Below are 19,112 nucleotides of genomic sequence, written 5' to 3'. Positions count from 1 at the left end.
TCCTCACTGTTGGTTTGACACCTGAGTTTGATAGGTTTTGCCACCTTCGGAAAAAAAATCTACATTTCCTAAATAAATCTACACTTTCAATTATTTCAAATAACTTAATACAAATATACAACCACATATCCAAATTTTAAAACCCTACCCAACTGGAACGCTGTTTAGATTCGGTATAAAAATTAAACCAAATAACTAGCCAAAAAAAACCCTACCAAACCATGAGGCTCAACGACCAAGGTTGGTAACTATGTCGCAAATTGTAAGATATACATCATACATTCAATATACATAATACTATACATTAGTTTAATATACATTAAACTATCAATTATAAATATGGTCAATATTGTAATGTGCTCTCTATCATCGTCACCCAATCAAGGCATACAGACCATATAAGAACCAACGGCCACGATAGCTGGACAGCAGCATCTCCATAAAATCAACTGTCAAGATTTCAGCTTTGAGTCAGAATATTCTTGAAAGCATATGCTCGGGTTTTGGGGGTTTATGCTCTTCATTCCGTCTTCTGCCATTCTCCGCCCACTGTCTCGTCTCGAGGACCTAACGATCAGGTAACAACGCCTTTCTTCTATCAATCGCCAATGTTGCAGACCTTTTTCTGGTGCAATTTCATGGATATTTTAGGTTCAGTGAAATTGCTTTGGTTATGAGTCTTGGAGATTTTTCAACGGTGAAGGGAAATCCCTGTTTGATAACCATATGTTTTCTTATTCTTCTATTGTGTCGTCGTTAGTAGAATCTTTATCTTGGGCTTTTCTGCCGTGTAAAACATTTTAATGCAGGTTTTGTTAACGGGTTGTGGACTCGCAACAATGGTGAAGGGACCTGGTTTGTTCTCTGACATTGGCAAGAAAAGCCGAGGTTAGATGCTATTGGAGTGTACTGCTTTTTTTAGCATGCTGGTTTTGTTTTGAGCGAATACAGTTATTATTTTTCCAACATGTGGGGATTGCGTGCCCATTTTATTGATGGTGGACGTTGGAACTTTTCTATGAACTGGTAGTAGTAGTTTTCATTGATGTGCTATTATGTTTCAAGAGCTTGCAAAATGAATTTCAGTGGGTTGTTGAGAGTTTATATCTCTTAGGTATATTGGGTTTTTTCAAAGAGTATACAAAATGAGTTTCAGTGGGTTGGCGAGAGTTCATATCTCTTAGGCATATTGGGTTGTTGAGAGTTCATATCTTTTAGGCATATTGGGTTGTTGAGAGTTCATATCTTTTAGGCATATTGGGTTGTCGGGGGTTCAAATCTCTCGGGCACCTTCAAGTAGCGGGGTTCAATCCCAATATATATGTGCTTTATTAAGGGCTCTCTTTGTTTTGAGCAATGGGACTTATGAACCCCATTACTGCATTATCACGGGCCACTTCAACGTGGGGAGCCATGGACCACATTTCTGCATTATTATGGCCCGTTCTAACGGGGGGAGCCATTACAATCGACCAACATGCATCTGTTCACAGGGTCAACCTGGGCCATGGCACCCTCTCTCAATAACTAAATCACAGCCATATGAACTATTCCCAACTTGTTTTTTTATTAACAGTAACTGGGTAAATATTAGAAAAAGGCTGCAGCAAATGCTACAGCAGAGATTACATCATAGTAAAGTTCAGTAATAATAAAAGCAGGTACACAGTCTATACAAAAACTTACCACAGGCCCAAAACAGAGAATACCCTTATTCCTGCCAAAAATAACTTGGTGTTTCTTTTATTAATAACAATAATAATTTTAAGGTTGCCAATCAGACACCAAATTGGTGTATGAGGCACCTTTGTTTGTGGGACCAGGGATCCATCTCTGTGCAGCAATTTGACTGCTAAGGTCTACAGAGGCATACATATTCTTTGCCTTCTGGATTTGAACTTATGACCTCTTATGATGAAACACATGCTTTAACCTCCAAAAAAAAACTCGAAATCAACCCTCTTGCATAGCAGCTAGCAGCAACTTCCAAACCTGTATTGGCTGCTTCACCTTCCTGACTCACAGATTCCATTTCGTCGGATTCATCCTCTTTAATATTTTCTCTGAGTGAATTCACGAAGGTTTTTTGTTTTGATGCCATTACATGGTCTCCTTTTGGAAGATTGAAAATCTTGTTACGAAGAAGATTGCATTCAGCATCTACCACTGCCAACTGTTGCGTTAATGCCACCAGAGCTCCTTTGATTTCCGCTGCTTGTGCTACAAATTGATGCTCTATCTCACGAATTTCGGCAGCCAGGTTGAGGAGAGAGGCCCTAGCACAATGATTAGGCTCTTCATGCCTTTGCAACACTATGAATTTCTTGCAAGTCTCTCGAATCCATCTGTTAACTGGTAAAAAGGTTGCCCTCCTTTGAAGATTTTACGTGCCTGGACTATAAAACCCACTAAATTATGTTCCTCCCAAAAACTTTGCAAGCTTCTCAATGCTTGAGTTTTGTTCAGTGCTTGCTGCTTCAAAGTACAATTCGATGGATGTTGGGTTCCTGAAACCACAAATTGAAATTGCCCAAAGTTTCCCTATGTTACAATGCGCTATGACAGACGTATGGCCTTCCAGTTCCAGCGAGGCGGTTCCCTTGGTGGGTTTGAGCCAAAGATCAAATACAGAGCAACATAAATACTTGCTTGGCTGAAATATTTCACAATCACTTGGTCTCTGCCCTCATTTAACACTATTTAGTATTATCCCATAGTGGCTTGGGAGGTTGGGAGTGACAAAACAAAAGCATGCGATAAAGGATTTGAGGGCATGCAAGCATAGGAGGACAATCTCATTGCATTGATTTGCAAATGTTTGAAGGATTGAAAGTTCTTATAATCAATGTGAAGGGTGGTGGTTCCTATGGTACTCAGCTCTTGATAATGGATCTGTGCTATTCATGTCAAAGGGCTCATTAATTAAGGGATAATTTTAAAGGTTAACGCTCCATTAACCAAAATTCCCCCCTCCTTTTGGCTTGAACCATTTTTGCCCACCTACTTGCTTCCTTATCCTGATCTTGAAGGATATCATGGTAATATATGTCAATAAAAGATCCAAGATTGAGGCAAGATAATTGTCTTCAAACAAATTCTTATTGCCCATATTATTGGTGATCATCCAGGAATCTCCAACCACCTTGACTGTATCCTTTGTTTATGGCAATGTAAGTCGTCTTGACTATATTATTGATGATCATCTTGGAATCTCCAACCATGTTGATTGTATACCTTTGTTTATGGCAATGTTGAGTCTTTGCCAGAATGCATAAACATCTACCTATTATTTGAAGTTATACTTATTCCCCATGTGAAACTAATTTCAGTTCTCCGTTTGGGGTCAGTGGTAAACTTGCCACCCCCCTCGTTGTTCGTTTTTTCTAATGGCCCCGCGTCTCACTTTCCCATGTATGGCCGTCTAAGGGGCTATAATCCCTACTTGTTAATCCTGAGGCATTTTATGTTTTTCTTTCCTCGAAGGTACAATGGGAAGAATAAATACTTCTTACGGTGGGAAACATGCGAGCGAAAATGTAGGAAACTTGTCCCAAAATCCTCCATTGTATCATGTACATTTGAAGAAGAGTGTGTATTTATGAATGAATCATGTACATTGGAAAAAGAGTCCGTATTTATGGATACTCTTATAACTTGATGGTAGTTATCAAATAATATTTAGGACTAGCATAGATCCAATTTAATTTTGGATTTATCAAGCACCAAGAAGATTAACAAAGAAGATTAACAATGGATCATTCTAAAACTAGCGTAGATTTATTACGACCTCTAACATATTAAGTATTGTTAGGATCAAAAAGTTCGATGTTAAAATCTCAATCATTTTGCACACTTTTGTCATATTCAAGAGATATTGCAGTTTACATTTTTGTTTTTGTTTTTTGATACCTTATGACATAATAGGATCCAAGGTTAAGATGGATTTATGCTAATATGGTTGTTAGTTAAATATAGCAAATAAGATAATTAACTATGTCATGTTAATTAAATAAATAAAATGTTGACTCTTTTCTTAGTTTATGTTAATAATGTTACACACATGGAGGCCTCCACCACCTTAGGCTATATAGTGTTGCCATTTAATACTACCCTTGTCACCAACATAAGATGATAATATACGTTGCATATTATATAACATTAATACCAATATGCCTATTTAATCATTTCCTCCTTGACCAAGAGGAAATTATTGGCATTTCTCCTATAAATTTGAGAAATCACATTGTAGTTTTTTCTTTTGTATATTTGTATAATTAGAGATTGCCACTTATAACAACATTATTGTGCGTAAATAAGCTAGCAAATCAAAATAAAAAGTTGTTGATCTGATAGTTTGATTGATTGTGTATGGTCAATATTGGATAGGTTTAGGTTATGGTAATGTTGTTTATTGGGCATTTGTTTGTTTAAACATAACTAAACTTTGGCTTTGAAACTCAAGTTTGATTTGTGAATTGGTATCCAAAATTGCATTTACATGTAATTTCTTGAAAACCAGAACAATTCTCAAAGGGTAAGGGGTTAGGGCCTAGTCATAATAATGTTGGATCACATGATGATCTATGTCCCATTGATATGAAGGGAACTTGTAAGGGTTTACTTAACAATTTTGTTTGCCCATATGTTTGTAGGATGAATGGATGTAAAGAGTTTTCGCAGATAACCCAATATTTTCTACAAGGCTTGCTAGAAAAAGTTGAGGAAATGAGAGACTTGATTAGAAATAATGGGAAGAGTAATACAAAATGTGATTCCATATGTTGAAAAGACAATTCCAATACTTTGGGTACAATAATGGGCTTTTGGCATGGATTGAGATTGCCATTTTTAGAGAATGTGTAAAATCACCTCACTTGTTTATGTAAAAGGCTATTTGATGATGAAAGGTTAATTGTTAATTTTAGTTAACAATGGTATGTTCTATGCTTAGCACAATTTACTTCAATGTTCCTTAGCAACCCAATAACAATTTCTAATTTCCAATAGCAATCATAATAATCACATTGACAATAAAAGCAGATAGAATATGAAACAAAGCGCAGAAGACAAGCCAAGACAAGAGGACACCAGATTTTGCGGATGCCAATGAAAAACCCCAATGTGGGAAAACCCCCATTATGGGGAAAACCCTTTGATCAATTCTTCTTATCATTAAATCAAAAGTTCAATAGAGAGAGAGAGTACAAAAGTCAAATTGACTTGCCCAATACAAAGTCAAAACAACCTTGTAAATTTCTGTAGTCAAACTGCAGCCCTAACCAGAAAGTCAACATTGGTTAAAACAAAAAAAAATTGTCCTCAAAGCAACTCGGTCTTCCTTGGTCAAACTTGACCTGATCAGGAGGATAAATCTAGCCCAAAACAACTCGGTCAAACTCAGTCAAAGGAGAGAAAAAATTGTTGTAATTTTTTGCGGTCAAACAACAGTCAACCCTGAAGTCAACACATGTCAAACAACCCAAAATTTCTCAGTTTTTGTGCCCAAAGATGCGGGCTAGAAAAATCAAACCTTTGACCCCAAAAACACAGTCAAACTCGGTCAGCAAGTCCTTGGTGAACGCTGGTCAAACTCGTCCCAGAACTCTGAAATTTCGACCTGTAATTCTGACTAGAAACTTGTCCTGCTTACCACACGTGTGAGAGAGAGACGCTGTTCAATGTTGTATGACTATGAACCAATCAGATGAAGAGAGAGAAGAATGTGCCAAATGAGGTGTGAGGTATTTTGTATTTATACAATTTGTTGTGGGTGAAGAGACATATCCATTGGTCTTCTTGAGCCTACATGATGATGAGGTTGACTCGAACAATTTGCCCATGTGAGGGCATAAATTCGAAATCACACTTCTGCTTTTCTGAATGAGATGTTCTTTATATCAATCTTGGACCTCTCAAAAAAAGGAATCCAATGCAATCATCATCTCCATCAAATGAGTTGTCCCAAGGTGGAATTTGGCCCTAGTTGCCAATTTTAACACTCCCTCTCAACTAGGGAGAATTCCACTTGCTAATCAATTTGTCGTCATCATGCCATCTTGTCGTCATATGCCATCTCTGTCATCTCATCTCTGCTCTGCTGAACCATGAAGTAATAATGAAGAAGAATCGATCGAGAGTGAGTCACAAGACCTTACCACTCTCCACTGACAAAAGTCAGTCCAGAGGTAGAACCTCAAATGATCCTAGATCAAGTTGTTGAACACCATGCATCCTAGACATAGGGAGTACGACAGTACACGATGCGTCCATTGGTAGTGCTATGGTCCCTATCCATGTTTCCCAACTCATTGGCCAGATGAGAGGTACTTCCCATGAGTCCCAGACTACATGGGTAGGATGTATGTTGGGGCATCAATAGGAGAAGGTGAACCACTCATCCTGCTCATATGCCATAGGAGAAGGTGAACCACTCATCCTATGCATATGTCATTTGTAGGGGAAGGTGAACCACTCACACTACATACATGTGTCTAGTAGGGGAAGGTGAACCACTCACCCTAGGGCCTACACATGTCATCATGGGGTATCACAGGGGAAGGTGGACCACTCACCCTGAACATAGCGTACCACATAGGGGAAGGTGAGCCACTCACCCCATGGTCGTTCATAGCTCCAAGAAGTACCCCAAGCCCCCTAGGAGCTCCCAGAGTTCAATGTCCAACTCAAGCGGGACCCTCATAGGAGGGTCTTTCCACGACTCCAAGTCTCTCTCGGAAGGCTAAGAATTTGACCTTCCCCAAAGGCTTCGTGAGGATATTTGCGACCTGCTCACTAGTCCTAATGTGTTGGAGCTAATCCAGATTTAAATAGGAATGCAACAAATTACAGAGATAACCATAAATATAGAGATGTAGCGGAAATAATACTTCATTTCATTAATATAAAATACTGAAATATGCTTACAAACAAAAATGGAAATAAACCAGATAGGGTGATGGTAGCTTATCTCTCAGAAGAGATGTGGTGGCTACATGCCTCTGAATTGTGTTACAATGAGGCTCGAAGGCCTATTTATTGTTGAGAAACATTGGAAAACCTTAAACATCCAAAAACCTAACCCTAGAAGATGAAACGCCAAACTGTGGGCCCTGTTTGGGTAAATTGGTACATCAACTTCCTAGGGTCGTAACTTTGGCATACGATCTCCGTTTGACGCGCACAATATCTCACTAGAAAGATCTATTCGAGAACTACAACTTTGGGAAGAGCAACATCGGTCTATGGACCCATGTTGCTACCAGCTTTCCCAAAAACGTCGTTTAGGGCCTCAAAACAGTTTTGGAAGTTCAGGACCCGAAAAACTACTAAAAATAGTAAATTGTGCTACAATTAAGGAAACTGAAAAACTTGAAAGAGACAGTTGTGGGGGTCCAAGTGGGATAGGTGGGTGGCCATCAACATCCCACCTGGATCATTCCTCCCCCCTTAAGAAGCAAAGGTCCCCATTGCTTTGAGTTCCTCCATCTGTTGAACTTGGTCCTTGGTGAGCTGTTTTCCAATCTCTGATGTGTCCAGTAATGGTGGGAAGTATGGTAGAGGGCAGTCCACATTGAACACTCGGTGCAAGCGAAGGAATGGAGGAATGCTATGCTCCAAAGCATTGTTTCCCATAGCCTTGGGATGGGCTCTTATAAGGTGTTCTTTCTGCAAATGCAACCCGACTTTCTCGCCACTTGAAACTTGTGTGGTACTTGACGCTGATCATGTCGCTGCTTGTACTTGGCAATTTCCAGAATGGAGTGGCGATATCTCGACCCGTTGGGTAGAGGCGCTCTAGGAGTTAGATCGAATGAATGCTTGACCTGATAATGCAACAGTGTCCTTTTGGGTGAGGAGAAGATGTTCCTGTCTGCTTTCATGACCGTATGCATCTGCTGCTGCTGCTGTGTGGAGGAACCCTTCGCGGGGGTCATGGATGTGGCGACAGTCTTCCCCTTACTTTGAGAGCGAACCAAACAAAAAATAAATTTCCCAGTCTGGGAGATGAGCTTTCTGTGTTTCTTAGTAGTGATTAAAGAGGTGGCGGTAGGTGGGGCTACCTCCAGTATCCTGTATAATGAATTACACAAAGAAATAATGACAGCGCGAGGCCTCGACTTATACACAACATGTCTCCTCCACAAGTATGGCTGGCCTAATTGATCTGATATTTACCCTATGTGACATCAGTTAAAGATTTATTAAACAAAGGTATTACAAACTCATGTGCTGGTGTGTGTTCTGTGTTATTGAAGCAACGGATCGATCAGATTGCCAATACACAGACATTTAAATGGAAAGACAACAGAGAAATACAGTAAGCAAACACAAAGACACAAGAAATTAATAAGGAGTTCACCCTATTCTCCAGGGCTACATCTCCGGTCCAGCTTTCAGTGGTGGCCTTGTTTTATTGTGTCTTTAAGCAGAGAATTATAATGCAGGGACTCAAAGTGAGTTCTCCTGAAGCAGATTTGCTTGGCAGGGTGGTTCTTGGATTCCCCAAGCCACTTGAGTACACAGACTTCTTCTTCCTACCAGCTTTGTGACCTTCTGGTCTACAGTGGAGAGCCCAATGTGGTGCTCAGCCCGGACAGATCCTCTCTGGGATGGCTCGGATCTCTCAAGCCTCTGGTGCTCGACACTGCCTCTGGTCAGCTCGACCCTCTGTTCTATTTCTGCTTTGCTTTATTGCTTCTTTCTTTGTGTTCTGTCCTCCTCACGGGATTCTGGTCTCTCTGTCTCTCGTCCTCCTCTCGTGATTCACTGTTAACTGTGTATTCTGTCTCTGTTCATGGCTTTTAGCCATTCGTTCCAAGACTGTTCGGTTCCTCTTCCGCCTCTGTCGATTCACCTTCTGCAGTTGCGCTTGGAGTCCCCTGTTCGGCGTCATCATTAGCGCTCAAGGAGTGGCCACATGTCCTCCTTTAAACGTCGCCAGCCTGTTTTGTCGGTTCATTTCTTCAGTTACGTCGTGGATGAAGTCTTCCTCCACCGTGGCGGTTAAACGGATTCCAAATGCTTTTAAATCGCGGCTCATTCCTTCGTCGATTCCCCTTCCTCCATAGGGCGCGATCTTAGTTGTCTGATCTTGGTCCCCCCAGATCCGACGCCATATGCACATTTCGCGCGGTTGAATTGCTCGACCATTATTGTGTGATCAACGACTGTTTTCTCTCACCTCTGCTTGACACGTGTTGATCGTTGAGTGGGATCGCTCCGCTTCTGTCCAAAACCACTTACCATTTGAGGGCGCCCCGATCAATACCGCCGATTTTTAGAGTGCGGGTCCTGCCTTTGTCCTTTTAGCGCTTTTGCTTTTTCGCCCGCGATTCTTCGGCTCCCCATGCGTCCGAGTGCTCAGGCTTCCTCCATTATGGCTCTGTTCGCCCAACGATGCGCATCAAAAATCACCTCCTTTTCCCGTTCCGGGGCTCCCAGGGGCTATTTTGACCTCCCGCGCAGTCTCCATGGGCCTCGGTCAGCGCGCTTTGACCGAGGTCCTCGTCGTTCCACGCTGGCTGCCATTGCCATTGGTTCAGGGTGTTTTTGATCGCTGTTTTGGAATTCTTAGAGATTTGTCCGACTTGATACAGTCATGGTTCTTTGACAGTCTTTTATGGATCCAATTCGGATCACGACCTTCCCACTGAAAAAGCTTTTGGACCACCAAAAGTTGGTTTTAAAGCATCGACTAAGTGAGGGTATTGTTTTCTCACTTATCCAATCTCAATCCACTTTGCACTGCTCGACTTTGAACCTTTGAGCCCAATCCTGAGGTACTCAACATCTCCCCTGTGCGTCGTCCTCACCTTCTTGTCTAGCACTGTGTCTTCCTGCAATTCATTAAGATATTCAGGTAGCAGGTTATCAATAGAAGGTAATTGACTCTGCTCTTCAGGGTCCTCAACCATTGAAGGTTCAAACAATCTCAAGCAATTTGCATTTACGACTGAGTAAATGTGCATGTAAGCTGGTAGATCAAGGCGAAAATCATTTTTACCAATCTTCTCAAGTATCCTAAAAGGTCCATACCTGATAGGCTTTAGCTTTTTACCTTCACCTTCCATCCCGTCCTTGCTGATATACAGCCAGACTTGGTCTCCAACTTGAAAACTATGCTCCATCCGATGCTTGTCATGCCTAGCCTTGTACTTGGCTTGGCTCTTTTCCAGCTATTCCTGTACTGCCTGGTGGATCTCCTGGATCTATTCAATGAACCTAGTTGCCTTGTCCACATCACTGTGTCCATCAACCATGGTATCTTTACCAAAGACAAAATCCAAAGGAGACCTTGGTGTGAAACCAAAACAAGTCTCAAAAGGAGATCTCTGTGTAGAAGAATGCTTTGCTCTGTTGTAAGCATGCTGCACATAACACAAGTGTTCATCCCAAAGCTTAGGATGTTTGCTGCAATATCCTCTCAGTAACTGGATCACTGTCTTGTTAACTACTTCTGTCTGGCCATCTGTTTGTGGATGAAAAGCTGTGCTTTTCTTCAGTTTGGTGTCCATCAGTTCCCACAGACTCGACCAAAACTTCCCCACAAATCGGGTGTCTCGATCAGATACAATGGAAGTGGGTAATCCAAAATGAACCCATACATGTTCAAAGAACAATTTTGTAGTCTGTTCAGCTATAATTTGTTTATTACAAGGTATCAAAATACACATTTTGCTGAACCTATCCACAACAACATATAGATAATCATGACCTTTCCTAGATTTAGGCAGTCCTCCAACAAAATCCATGGCACACTTTCCCAAGGGTGAGAAGGAACTGGCAATGGAGTGTACAAGCCTAGTTTTCTATTATTGGGCTTGCTTTTAGCACACATGGCACACCCTCTTACATATCTAGAAACCGTCTCATTCATTTTCGGCCAATAGCAAAATATTTGCAGCTGTACAACTGTTTTACTTACCCCAAAGTGACCTGATATCAGAGAAGTGTGTGCTTCCCTAATTATCTTTACTCTCTCAGTTTGTGGAATGCAGAGTTTCCCACAATGGTATAAGAGTCGGTTCTTCATATGATAATCCAATTCTTCTACTCTTTTGCCTTGACTCAAATTTGCATGTACATCTTTAAAGTCCATATCTTGAGCATATTGTTATATGTAGCTTTCATGTAGCACAAAATTATGCTTAAGTATGGTAGATGCAGTTATAATAGGTCTAGATAACATGTCTGCAACCTTGTTATGTATGCCCTTTTTATATCTGATGACTAAATGAAATTGTTGTAGAAAACCCATCCATCTGTAATGCCTTGATTGCTGCAACTTAGTTTGGGAGTGTAGATATTGAAGTGGTTGATAATCAGTATGTATTATTGTCTCTTTGCCCGTTAAATAATGTTTCCACTTTTTCACACTCTGAACTAATGCATACAATTCTTTATCATATGTAGGATAGTTAACTACTGCAGGATTAAAAGTCTCAGAATGATAACATATGGGTTTACTGTGCTGTGTTGACACCGCTCCCATGGCATAGTCACTGGCATCAGTTTGGATCTCAAAAGCTCTTTGTAGATCTGGCAGTGCTAGTACAGGTGTTGTACTAGTCTTTTCTTTCAAGGTGTCGAAGGCTTTCTGATGTTTGCCTCCCCACTGAAACACCTTATTCAATCTTTTTAAAGCATGTAAAGGAGCTGCAATCGAGGAGAAGTTAGAAATGAACTTCCTCCAATATTGTGCTGCTCCTAAGAAGCTTCTCACTTCTGTAGCAGACCTGGGTTTAGGCCAGTTCACAATGACTGCCACTTTAGAGGGATCTATTTTCAATTCACCTCCCCCTACTATATGACCCAAGTAATTTAGAGACATTTTGCCAAATTCACATTTTGAGAGTTTAACATAAAGTTTTTTCTCTTTTCAAAACATCTAATGTCTGCTTAACATGCTTTAAATGTTCTTCCCACGTTTTACTAAAAATCAGAATGTCATCCAGATACACCATAACAAAATCATCAAGAAAAGGTGTGAGTACATCATTCATTAATCTCATGAAAGTAGTAGGAGCATTAGTTAAGCCAAAATGCATAACTAGCCATTCATACAATCCCTGCTTTGTTTTGAAAGCAGTCTTCCATGCATCTTGCTTTGCAACTCTGACCTGATGGTATCCACTGTGCAAATCCAGCTTGGTGAAATAAACAACGTCCTTCAATTGATCTAAAAGATCATCTATGCGAGGAAGGGGATAACGATTTTTGATTGTTATCTTATTCAGTGCTCGGTAATCAATGCACATTCTCCACGAGCCATCTTTCTTTCTCACCAAAACGATTGGTGACCCACATGGTGATGTGCTAGGCCTGATGAAGCCCTTCTCGAGCAACTCCTGCATCTGCTTCTTGATTTCAGCATTCTCTAAAGCAGACAACCTGTACATCCCAATGTTAGGCAATAGAACATCTTGCCGCAAAATAATATCATGTACTATTCCCTTTTTGGGTGGCAGACCTTTAGGTTCTTGAAACAAGACATCATATTCTGAAACAACCTTTTCTATATCAGCTTGTTGTTCAGCATTACAACTCCCAAATATATTTGTTTTATCAGGTTTCTTTTCCTTTACAACCATTAGTAAGAATTGTTTGCATGAATTTATCATTCTTTTCATCTGTCCTGAGTTTATGAGAGTATAATTATTCTTGAGCTTATGAGCTCTTACAAAGTATTCGATTCCATCTTTAACAAGCAAATACTTGTTCTCGGCTCTATAGAAAATAGCCTTTCTATCATACAAGTAAGGACTTCCTAAAACAATTCCACATATGTCCAAAGGAATTATGTCTAACTCAACTTCATCTACAAATGCTGACCCAAAAGAAAACTTGAGTTTGCACTATATAGTCACTTGTAGTTGTGCTTTATCATTCAACCATACTAATGGGTATGGTTTTTGTGAGGTGTAGTTGCTAATCCCAATTTCTTTACAATTGCTTCAGAAATTAGATTTACTTGTGAGCCACTATCAAACAAAGTATCAATCTTTTGATTTTTGGAAATAACTCGAATATGGAAAAGCTTATGTCTTTTTCTCTCATTTTCTTCATCAATAACAGATTGAGCAGAATTACTAGTAGATGCTTCAGAATCTTACCTTTTATACCTGTTGCTGCTATAGTTGTTTCATCTCCTGAGTTTGACCCCAAATCTTTTTGAATAGCTGCAGTAGTCTTCTTCTTCTTTCCCTCGGACTTCTTAGGTCTCAGCTTTGGATGAAGAATCTAATAATGCTCATCATCATGCCCATCTTTTTTACTGTGAGTGCATGAAGCTTTGCTTTTCTATGCAGTGTTAGCCTTCCTTGCTTTCCATTTCTACTTTCTTTTCTCCTTGCTCTTGCTTACAGTGGGTTGGGATGGTCCCCCAACTTCTGGATTTCCATTCTTTCCTCTAGCTTGTATATGAGTAGCTTGTACAGATACCTCATCTATACTACTGGGATTAAACATGAGGATGGTATGCCTCATGTAGCTGTGTAGACCACCAATTTACTTCAAAAGAGTCTCTGGTGAGTCTAATGAGATACCCAACATCAATGCTCTCTTTCTGAATTCTTGAGTATACCCTTGCACACTTTGCCCTTTCAACTGCCGAAGAGTTTGCCAACTCATCATGGCTTGTTGCATGTAGGCCAATGGATAGAACTGCTTTTTGATTGCAGCAACAAATTCACTCCAGACAGAGATGGTCTTACCATGTCTTTTCATATCAGCTTGGGTTCTGCCTTCCCACCAAACCAAGGCAGTGCCTCCTAGGCGTAGGCTTGCCAGCTGAATCTTACTCTTGTCTGAGTCTATGTTCTGTACCCTGCAATACACATCAATTTGTCTAATCCAATTGTCCAACTTTTCAGCATTTAGCTCTCCATCATATATAGGAAAATCAAATTTAACATCTAGCTTAATCAAAGATGCTTTCTTATTATGCACAGGGCTATTAGGAGGTGTGAGAAAGCTTTCCTCTTTCCCCTTTCCTTTGGAGTGGTCATGGAAGTGAGACTCATCTTCTTCTTTATCTTGTTTAGAACCTGATGAATCCTCCACCTTATGCTTTCTAAAGTCTCTGTACATTTCTTCAACCATAGACTCTATAGCTAGGAAACTCTCTATGAATTGAGGGTCTGGCCCCACAGAACCTTCCTCTGATATTGTCTTTCGAGAATAGACTCTCCCAATTTTAGGATTAGTTTCCAGGGCGCCCCAATCAATACCGCCGGTTTCCAGAGTGCGGGTCCTGCCTTTGTCTTTTTAGCGCTTTTGCTTTTTCGCCCGCGGTTCTCCGGCTCCCCATGTGTCCGAGTGCTCAGGCTTCCTCCAATTTGGCCTTGTTCGCTAATCGCGCATCAAAAATCACCTCCTTTTCCCGTTCTGGGGCTCCCAGGGGCTATTTTGACCTCCCGCGTAGTGTCCATGGGCCTCGGTCAACGCGCTTTGACCGAGGTCTCGTCGTTCCACGTTGGCTACCATTGCTACTGGTTCAGGGTGTTTTTGATTGCTGTTTTGGAATTCTTAGAGATTTGTCTGACCTGATACAGTCATGGTTCTTTGACAGTCTTTTATGGATCCAATTCGGATCACTAATAATACATCACAAACATCCAGAGGTGCAACATCACACAATACCTCGTCCGTGAAGGGTTCGATGCTGTAAGGAAGGCGACGTTGCCGGCTAACTCGGAGATCATGTCCTTGGTGAAGCCACCCAATACTGTACGACTACGAGTGAGGTGTAGTCGGTAGGCCGAACCACTTCATGACCTCTGTTGAAATGAGGTTCTTTTGGCTCCCACTGTCAACAATGAATTGCAGTGGCAAACCCTTCACCCACATGTGTGAGTGGAAAAAACGCTCTCCCTCCTCTGGATCTTCGGGCTCATTCTTCTGGATCTGGCGGTGGCTACAATGGCACTTCGCTCCGCGTTAATGATCTGCTTCCCTTTGCCATTCCCCTTGTTGGATTCTGACCCAAGGTTGGAACATGCATCTGATTCTGAAGCCTTCAACTCGGCCACCAGCGACTGCTTGGTCCGACACTCACTTGTGTTGTGAGTGGGGCTCTTGTGGAACTCACACCACTTTCCTGTGTCCTTCGACTTCGTGGTGTTGTTCTTTTCTTGCGGCTTCGACGGGTTGTCTTGGGTCACCCCGCCGTGGCTTTGTCCTTTGGTCTTCGGATTTGCAGATCCAAAGTCTCGCTTCTTCTTTTTAAACTTTTGCTCAATTTTGACAGCTTATTGGTGCGCCGTGCCGAGTGAGGAGATGTTTAGGAACTCCATATTTTCCTGGATGTACCTGCGTAGGGAGCCGCGGTATTTGAGTACCAAATGTAGTTCAGAATCCTTGATACTTAACTGTGTGCGAAGGGTATGAAAAATGTTTGTGAACTCTGGCACATCTTGGTCCCTTCCTTGCCGCAGTGTGGTCCACTCTATGTCTTTGTTCTCATAGCTTTTTGACAAGGTAATACTACTCCTTAATGGCATCTCGGAATGAATTCCAAGTGGGTGCGGTCGAAAATAGTGAGCTCGTACTTTCATCCTTTTTCTCGCAGTAGGTTTCCCACTAGTCCTTGACGTGGGGGGCTGCTTTGAGAAGAGCAAAAATAATCTTTTCCCGACTAGAAAAATCATGAACAGAAAACTACCCATCTAGCAGATTTAACCATTTATCTACGACATTTGCGTCTATTTGACCCTCGAATATGGTGATTTCAAAATTAACTTCTACCTTAAAGGGTGTGGTGTTTCCAGAGTAGTTGTTGGAAGCTGATGCGTTGCCTCTGGGTAGCGGTTGAAGGATCTGGGCGAAGTTTTCCATCATCGCGTTCCTTTGACGCTCAAGGGCTTCTTCGAGCAAGATTTTGATAGGATCTCCTGCCCCCTCGTCTTTCTTGTCTTCCGCCATGGGAGGCCGTCGGGATTTGCGAGGCTGGTCTTGCAAAGGTTCGACCAGTTCAAGCCCTAACTCCTTATATCCCGACCTCGTTGGGGACATGCAAAGAAAAACAGAGAAAGAGCAGACCGCTCTGATACCACTGATCCAGATTTAAACAGGGATGCAACAAATTACAGAGATAACCGTAAATACAGAGATGCAACGGAAATAATGCTTCATTTCATTAATGTAAAATACTGAAATATGCTTACAAACAGAAATGGAAATAAACCAGCTAGGGTGATGGTAGCTTATCTCTGAGAAGAGATGTGGCGGCTACATGCCTCTCAACTATGTTACAATGAGGCTTGAAGGCCTATTTATTGTTGAGAAACAATGGAAAGCCCTAAACATCCAAAAACCTAACCCTAGAAGATGAAACGCCAAACTGTGGCCCCGTTTGGGTAAATTGGTACATCAACTTCCCGGGGTCGTAACTTTGGCATATGATCTTCATTTGACGCTCACAATATCTCGTTAGAAAGATCTATCCGAGAACTACAACTTTGGGAAGAGCAACATCGGTCCATGGACCCATGTTGCTTCCAGTTTTCCCAAAAACGTCTTTAATGGCCTCAAAACGGCTCTGGAAGTTTAGGACCCAAAAAACTGCTAAAAATAGTAAATTGTGCTACAATTAAGGAAACTGAAAGAGATAGTTGTGGGGGTCCAAGTGGGATAGGTGGGTGGCCACCAACATCCACCTGGATCAGGAGCCTTATTGCTACCTGTTGTACCATATCCCGGATAAAGTGGTACTTGATATCAATGTGCTTGGAGCGGTCGTGGAACAGAAGATTCTTTGAAAGGCGAATCCCACTCTAGTTATCGCAAAAGATCACAGTGGTATCCAGTACGTGCTCAAATAGCTTACTGAAGAGCTTCCTCAACCAAACAGCCTCAAAACAGGCCATACTGGCTGTAATGTATTCGGCCTCGGCGATGCTTAGTGCAACCAATTTTTGCTTCTTGCTCATCCAAGAAATTGAAGCAGACCCCAATGAGAAGAAACATCTAGACATGCTCTTATGATCCACCACACTGCCAACCCAGTCAGTGTCTGTATATCCATGCAGCTTCAAATTCCTGGCAGTGTATCTAAGTCCATAATAGATTGTGCCCCAAAGATATCTCAAGAGATTCTTAGCAGCAATCCAATGTATGTGATGAGGCTCGACCATAAATTTACTCAACGTGTTCACAACGAAGCATATGTTAGGATGGGAGTTTACCAAGAACATCAGGCCCCCTACAAGTTGTCTAGATTCCGAAGGATTTCCCAACTCGGGCCCAACAACACTTCCACATAGCTTTTTGAAGTTGAGTTCCATCGAAGTAGACACGTCCTTGCAATCCACCATCCCACATCTCTCGAGTAACTTTACAATGTATTTTCTTTGAGAAAGGAAAATCTCACTTGGTTTTTGCTAGACCTCCAGGCCTAGGGAGTAGTGCATCCGTCCTAGGTCCTTGACTCGGAAGACAACTCCCTCTTGCATTGATAAATGAGAGGGTTTGCACCTGTCAGAAAGTGATCAGCCACGTAGAGGACCAGAATGAGAGACATGTCATTCTCAACCTTGAAATATAGGTTAGGGTTAGCTTCGCTCCTTGTGAATCCCAACTTCATAAGATAGCTATCAATCCTCTCATACCAAGCCCTAGGGGCTTGCTTCAACCCATAAAGGGATTTCTTCAATCTGCATACGTATGTCCTTCGATTCTGTACTTCGAACCCCTCAGGTTGTTCCAAGTAGACTTCCTCCTTAAGCGAGCCATGCAAGAAAACAATATTCACATCCATTTGGTGTAGGTTCCATCCTTGAGAGATAGTAAGAGCAATAATCGAATAGATAGTGGTATATCGAGCAATTGGTGCAAATATCCCATCATAGTCCACCCCTTCCTTTTGAGAGAAGCCTTGAGCAACGAACCTAGCCTTTTATTTTTCAACACTCCCATTAGCTTCATGTTTGATTTTGTAAAGCCATTTAGACGTGACCATAGACTTGTCCTTGGGTTTAGGAACCACATCCCAGACATCATTCTTCATGATGGATTCATCTTCCTCATTCATTGCATCCTTCCACACTTGGTGTTTTACGACTTCTTCGAATGTACAAGGCTCAGATTGAACAATGGTACTCACAGCAGCAAGGTACCCTTGATACCTAGTGGGCTTCTTACTTTTACGAAATGGCCCTCTTGGAGCAATATGCTTTTCAACATATTTGAGAGTGTCTTTGAGCCACAATGATCTTCTCTTTGAGGTAGAGGGATCACTAGGAGGTGGATCAATGGGATCCATCAGGCCTTCAACATCGGGCATAGGCTCATCGGACGAAGGTTCATCCCGCTTTCCTGTAGCATCATCATTTTCATTTCCTGGAATGGGGAGATCTTTGGCTTTCCCGAGAGCAGTATCTTCATCAAATGTAACATCATGGTTTACTTCTACATCTCGTTGACCAGACACAGATTCTATATTCCTTTGAATTTTCACTATAGGCCACAAAAGTTCTTTTCTTCCCGCATGCTTCCAACTTGTTTCTCTTCTCTTTAGGCACATGAAAATATACGGGACAATCAAATATTCTAAAATGAGAAACATTAGGTTTCTTACCAGTAAAAACTTCTTCGGGTGGCTTGAAGTTCAATGCTTGATGTGGACACTTGTTTTGAACATATACGACAATATTTGTGGCTTCTCCCCGTAAGAATTTTGGTAGACCTAGATCATGAAGCATGGCATGGGTGGCTTCCATGATCGTTCGATTCTTTCATTCAACACCTCCATTTTGTTCAGGGGTGTATGCAACTATTGTCTCCCTCTTAATCCCATCTTTACAATAGTCATTGAATTCATTTGATTCATATTTGGTCCCATTATCAGTCCTCAATATTTTGATCTTCTTTCCTGTTTGATTCTCCACCAAGGCTTTGAAATCACAAAACCATTTGAAAACTTCATCCTTCTTCTTCAAGAAATATATCCATGTTTTGCGAGAGAAGTCATCCACAAAGATAACATGATATAAGTATCCTCCTAATGATGGTACGGGCAACATACTAGATAGGTCAAAATGGACCAGTTGAAGAATATCATAAGTTTTTCTTTCGCTTGAGGGGAACCCCCTTGTAAGTTTCCTCGCTGCACAATC

The 19,112-nt window shown here is 41.4% G+C and overlaps 1 protein-coding gene across 1 annotated transcript in view; it reads left to right on the top strand.

Annotated features, from left to right (window-relative positions):
* The first annotated feature begins 519 nt into the window (after window positions 1–519).
* Window positions 520–19,112, top strand: part of LOC149182435 (mitochondrial outer membrane protein porin of 36 kDa-like) — a 40,821-nt gene continuing 22,228 nt past the window's right edge. The window contains exons 1-2 of the mRNA XM_089416841.1: window positions 520–578; window positions 810–888. Coding sequence (XP_089272967.1) covers window positions 840–888 — 49 coding nt within the window. The 5' untranslated portion in view covers window positions 520–578; window positions 810–839. The remainder of the gene's footprint in view (window positions 579–809; window positions 889–19,112) is intronic.

This window comes from Pinus tabuliformis, chromosome 3_2 (assembly GCF_031772625.1).
Source record: "Pinus tabuliformis cultivar Carrire ecotype Pingquan chromosome 3_2, CPIR1, whole genome shotgun sequence".
Taxonomy (NCBI): domain Eukaryota; kingdom Viridiplantae; phylum Streptophyta; class Pinopsida; order Pinales; family Pinaceae; genus Pinus; species Pinus tabuliformis.
Note: the sequence above shows the minus strand (reverse complement) of the source record. Positions and strands in the feature narration are given on the sequence as shown.